Genomic DNA, 5,762 nt, shown 5'->3' on the forward strand with positions numbered 1-5,762 from the left:
TGAATAGAATACTAAAATAAAAGGAATATAGAACTCAGGGGTAGAAACAAGGAACTGCAGATGCTTGTTTGCAAGAGAAAAAAACAAAGTGCTGGAGTAACTCAGCAGCTCAGGCAGCATCTCTGGAGGACATGGATTGGTAACGTTTTGGAACAGAACTCAAAGGCACAGACAGGAGACATAGCTACAGGGAAAGGGAGGAGTTAGTTTAGAACTTTCTCCCACAAACCACAGTTGGTGCTGAGTCACATAGTAACTTTAAATTTGCAGCCAATATATTTGGTTGGTCAAATTATTGCAGGAGGTATCAAGGGTTATGGGGAGAAGGGAGGAGAATGGGGTGAGGAGAGATAGATCGGCCATGATTGAATGGCGGAGTAGACTTGATGGGCCGAATGGCCTAATTCTGCTCCTATCACCTATAACCTTATGGAAAGGCAGGCAGGCAGATGGAGGTACATTACAGATATTCCATGATCACAGTGACTGACAGTCAGTTCAAGGGGCTATATTGACTTTGCCTCATCCCATTCCTTGTGTACAATGGAAGGAAATTTAACTGGAGAGGAAAAATTATGTGGAGAAAACTGCAAACCATGGAGAAGTCTTCGGGCAATGGCACGGCCCCATTCCATGTGCGTGGCATGTGGAAATAAGGAAATGTGACTCCACATTCTCCGGTGAAGACAGACACTGAAGGGGAAACAAAATCAAAGCAGTGGTCACTATCCCACTCACTCCTGAGTTAAAGTACTTTAAAGAACATTGATAGAAACATAGAAAATAGGTGCAGGAGTAGGCCATTCGGCTCTTCGAGCCTGCACCGCCATTCAATATGATCATGGCTGATCATCCAACTCAGTATCCCGTACCTGCCTTCTCTCCATACCCCCTGATCCCTTTAGCCACAAGGGCCACATCTAACTCCCTCTTAAATATAGCCAATGAACTGGCCTCAACTACCTTCTGTGGCAGAGAATTCCACATTCACCACTCTCTGTGTGAAAAAAAACGTTCTCATCTCGGTCCTAAAAGACTTCCCCCTTATCCTTAAACTGTGACCCCTTGTTCTGGACTTCCCCAACATCGGGAACAATCTTCCTGCATCTAGCCTGTCCAACCCCTTAAGAATTTTGTAAGTTTCTGTAAGATCCCCCCTCAATCTTCTAAATTCCAGCGAGTACAAGCCGAGTCTATCCAGTCTTTCTTCATATGAAAGTCCTGCCATCCCAGGATGACAAGAGGCATCATCAGTGATATCCAATTTTTCTCTGGAACTGTTCTACTACAATTCTGAAAAAAACTATCTTCTACACTCTGGTATTTTTCTCTTTTCGCCACCACTTGTATTTATGTTTAGCTTGATTATAGCCATCTGTAGTAAGGTTTGACTTAAGTGGAAAGCACAGGAACCAAAGGTCAGTCTCTCAGTCTAGGTGACAATAATAAATCAGTATCAACTGGTCTCTGAGGAGGATCTACTATTATCTGAAATAATCACCCCACTCTTTTGAATCTCTGCATTTGAAAAAATGATTTCTTTTAGGAAGGAGATGAGGAGAAATTTCTTTAGTCAGAGTGTGGTGAATCTGTGGAATTATTTGCCACAGAAGGCAGTGGAGGCCAAGTCAGTGGATATTTTTAAGGCAGAGATAGATAGATTCTTGATTAGTACATGTGTGAGAAGTTCTGGGGGGAAGGCAGGAGAATGGGGTTAGGAGGGAGAGATAGATCAGCCATGACTGCATGGCGGAGTAGACTTGTTGGGCCGAATAGCCTAATTCTACTCCTATTCATTATGACCTTATTTCTAACTGTACTATCTTTCTCTTCGCTCTACCGTTAGTCTTTGTGCCTGGCTTGATAGTATTTGTGTATAGTAATAACTGATTTGAGTGGGTAGGAGGCAAACTAAAAGGTTTGAGCGTACCTTGGTATATGTGACAATAATAAACCATGTGCCCAGGTATCTTAGAGTTTCCTAGCCACCATTTTCTACAGTGCCCCAGTTCTCTGGTGTGATGCCTGCCACCTGCCTGGTTCAGTGGGGGCAGATGCCAGACAAGTTGTATTGGGTTAGTGAGGTAACCCAGGACCGTGCTGGGGGACAGGGAGAGCGAAGCCAGGAGTGGAACAGAGTGATGGTGGCATTAGCGGCGGATGAGGGGGACAGAGGGCGGTGAGTGGAAGCTTCAGCTGAAGTTGACGGCACTGACATCCATGTGGGAGACACGGCCCGGCTCCGTCTCCACCCGGGGCCCAGCACCTGTTTTCCCCTCACACTCCACACCTAGGGCCAGGGGCCCAGACACCACCCTGTGCCCGGACACCACCCTGGGGCCTGGACCCCAACCTGGGCCCGGACACCACCTTGAGGCCTGGACCCCACCCTGGGCCCGGACCCCATCCTGGGCCCGGACACCACCCTGGGGCCTGGACACCACCCTGGGGCCTGGACACCACCCTGGGGCCTGGACACAACTCTAGGGCCCGGACACACCACCCCCTCACACCCTGGGGCCCGGACGCCATCCTGGGCCTGGACATCTCCCTGGGGCCCAGCACACACCACCCCCTCACACCCTGGGGCCCGGACACCACCCTGGGGCCTGGACCCCACCCTGGGGCCTGGACCCCACCCTGGGGCCTGGACACAACCCTGGGGCCCGGACACACCACCCCCTCACACCCTGGGGCCCGGAACATACCACCCCCTCACACCATGGCTCCTGTGGGCCTACACACCGCCCGCACCACCCCCAGGCCTCGGCTCCACCCGGGCCCGGCACCCCACCCGTCTCCACATCCTGGGCCCAGGGCCCAGCGCCTGGACACTCCCCACGCCATCCCCGGGGCCCAGCAGCCGCCTCTCCCCCACTCCTCCCGCCCGCCCTCCACTCCCTGCGGCCCGTCGTGCCTGGGACTAGCCCACCCCACACGGCCGCCACGGTTTAAAGCCGTGCCCCCAGCAGGTCAGTCATGGAGCGGGGACGTTAACATGGACCGTCGCCGGGTGCGGGTGCGGCCGCCGCCCGGGACCCGACCCGACCCCCTCCCAACTCCTCACCCTCACCATGTCCACCCCACCTTCACAAAGCACTGCCCCGCCACGCCCCACCACACCACACCAACCTTATTAACGCCTCGCCAAATGCAGGCTCTGAACTTTGATCCGATCAAGTTCCCCTCCCCAGCCATGCAGTGTAGAAAGTGCCTGCAGCAGAGGTCGCTGAACGTCTGGTGCACACACTCTGTACTGGCCAGCTGTCCAAGCGTGCTCAAACCATGTGTCTCTTAGTGTCTTAACTATGTAAAGGCCAATTCCACCGGGTGGCGCCGTCAGCTAAGGCAGCCTCGCCAAAGGTCAGCGATGGCAGCCTCGCCAATGGGCAGCCTTGCCAAGGGTCAGCTAAGGCAGCCTTGCTAACAGTCAGCGATGGCAGCCTCGCCAATGGTTAGCGATGGATGGCAGCCTCGCCAACAGTCAGCGATTGCAGCCTCGCCAATGGTCAGCGATGGCAGCCTCGCCAACGGGCAGCTTCGCCAATGGTCAGCGATGGATGGCAGCTTTGCCAACGGTCAGCGATGGCAGCCTCGCCAACAGTCAGCGATGGCAGCCTCGCCAATGGGCAGCCTTGCCAACAGTCAGCGATGGCAGCCTCGCCAACGGGCAGCCTCGCCAAAGGGCAGCCTTGTCAGCAGGCAGCCTTGCCAACAGTCAGCCTCGCCAACGGTCAGCGATGGCAGCTTCGCCAACGGGCAGCCTTGCCAACTGTCAGCGATGGTAGCCTCACCAACGGTCAGCGATGGCAGCCTCGCCAATGGTCAGCGATGGATGGCAGCCTCGCCAACGGTCAGCAATGGCAGCCTCGCCAACAGTCTATCTGTCTTTTTGTCTTTTTTTTTTGTTTTTTTGTGTGTTTTAAAAGTACGTGTTAATGTTCTCTGGTTTGTTTTATGTGGGGGAGGGGGTCGGGGAAAACTTTTTTTCAATCTCTTACCTTGCTGGAGATGCGATTGTTTTCCGGATCGTATCTCCGGTCGCTCTGCGGCCTAACATCATGGAGCTGGCGACTTTGCTCAGGACTGACTTTGAGCCCCACCGCAGGGCCGTGGGCTTACCATCGGAGCCTGCGATCCCTTGCCTGGGATCGATGCTCCAACCGCGGCATGCGGATTTCACCATCGAGGAGCTCGCCGTTTCTGATGTCGGGAGGCTCCAAGCCTCATGAGGTTCGACTAGCCCCGACGTGGGGTCCGGTCGCCCGGCGCGGGGGAGCTGAGTTCCCCCCCCGATATGGGAGCTTGATCGCCTCGATGTGGAGCGCTTGACCGCCGGCTACGGGAGCCAAGATCGCCCCGACAACGGAAGGTTCGAGTGCCCCGATCGCGGGAGAACAAAGAAGGGATGAAGATTGAACTTTTTTTGCCTTCCATCACAGTGAGGAATGTGGGGGACTCACTATGGTGTATGTTCATGTTTAAAACTTATTTGGGTGTCTTGTTGCTCTTTATTGGTATGACTGTATGGCAAATCAAATTCCTCGTATGTTGCAAAACATACTTGGCTAATAAAGTACTATTATGATTATTATGTTGTGGGGACACCACTGGCATTTCTCCAATGTCTTCAGTTGTTTGCTGTTGGTGGACCAGGTTTCAGAAGGGATCATTGCTGCCTGGTGGATTGTGAATTTTGTACCAGTTCTGAGGTTTTGATGTAATAAAAAGGAACTACAGATGCTGGTTCATACCATAGATAGACACAAAATGCTGGAGTAACTCAGTGGGTCAGGCAGCGTCCCTGGAGAACATGGATAGGTGACAATTTGGGTGCCTGGCACATGCTGCCAGGGTTGTTGGTGGGGGCAGATACATTAATGGGATTTTGGAGGCTTTCAGAATGGCACATAAATATGCTGGGAATGGAGGGATATGGATCACATGCAGGCAGAGGTGACTAATTTCATTTAGCATCAAGTTTGGAGCAGACATTGTGGATTAAAGGCCTTGTTCTAAGTAATTCCATGAGCCACTACTTGACCAACCTGTATCCACAAACAGCATGAAATTACCAAATAATAGTCATGGTGAGTGGTGTCTAGAATTGGGGTTGAATGAGAAAAGTGATTCTATAACATGGAGACAACCAGATAACCAATGAAGGTTAATCCACAGATTGCAGCTGACCTGCGATAAATTAGCAACTTTTGTTACAACTGTCTGCTTACACCCGAAATGTTGGCTCTTCTTCTCCAGCGATGCTGCCTGAGCTGTTGAGTAACTCCAGCACTTTGTGTCCTTTTTTGTAAACCAGCACCTGCAGTTCCTTGTTTCTAACAAGCCTCTTGGAGTATCATTGTTAGTACTGATCATAGATCTTTATTCTCGACGTTTGATTTGTTCTTTGAAGCTGCATGGGTCCACAAACAATGAGCATGTTACCACACAATTCATCTTTGTGTTTCTCAATCACCAGTGTGTACGCCTCTCTCTGCATCTCATCATGTACACACAATCATGTACACGCAAATCATTCTCATCATGTACACACAAACTATTCACACACACGTACCTCCATTCACAATTTGTAACTAATATAGTACACCTCAGAAATATGGCAGAACACAACACAGTTCAAGGGATATGGAGAGAAGGCAGGCACAGGTTACTGATTGTGGATAATCAGCCATGATCACAATGAATGGTGGTGCTGGCTCGGAGGGCTAAATGAATGAATGAATGAATGAATGAATGAATGA

At 51.3% G+C, this 5,762-nt stretch overlaps 1 protein-coding gene across 4 annotated transcripts in view; it reads right to left on the minus strand.

Annotated features, from left to right (window-relative positions):
• LOC144603344 (uncharacterized) overlaps positions 1–3,247 on the minus strand; it is a 40,334-nt gene extending 37,087 nt beyond the window's left edge. For all 4 annotated transcript variants that reach the window (XM_078416485.1, XM_078416484.1, XM_078416487.1 and 1 more), the window contains exons 1-2: positions 3,133–3,247; positions 596–693 (exon numbers count right to left, since the gene is read on the minus strand). In XM_078416485.1, coding sequence (XP_078272611.1) covers positions 596–674 — 79 coding nt within the window. In that variant the 5' untranslated portion in view covers positions 675–693; positions 3,133–3,247. The remainder of the gene's footprint in view (positions 1–595; positions 694–3,132) is intronic.
• Between the last annotated feature and the right edge of the window lie 2,515 nt (positions 3,248–5,762).

This window comes from Rhinoraja longicauda, chromosome 20 (genome assembly GCF_053455715.1).
Source record: "Rhinoraja longicauda isolate Sanriku21f chromosome 20, sRhiLon1.1, whole genome shotgun sequence".
Taxonomy (NCBI): domain Eukaryota; kingdom Metazoa; phylum Chordata; class Chondrichthyes; order Rajiformes; family Arhynchobatidae; genus Rhinoraja; species Rhinoraja longicauda.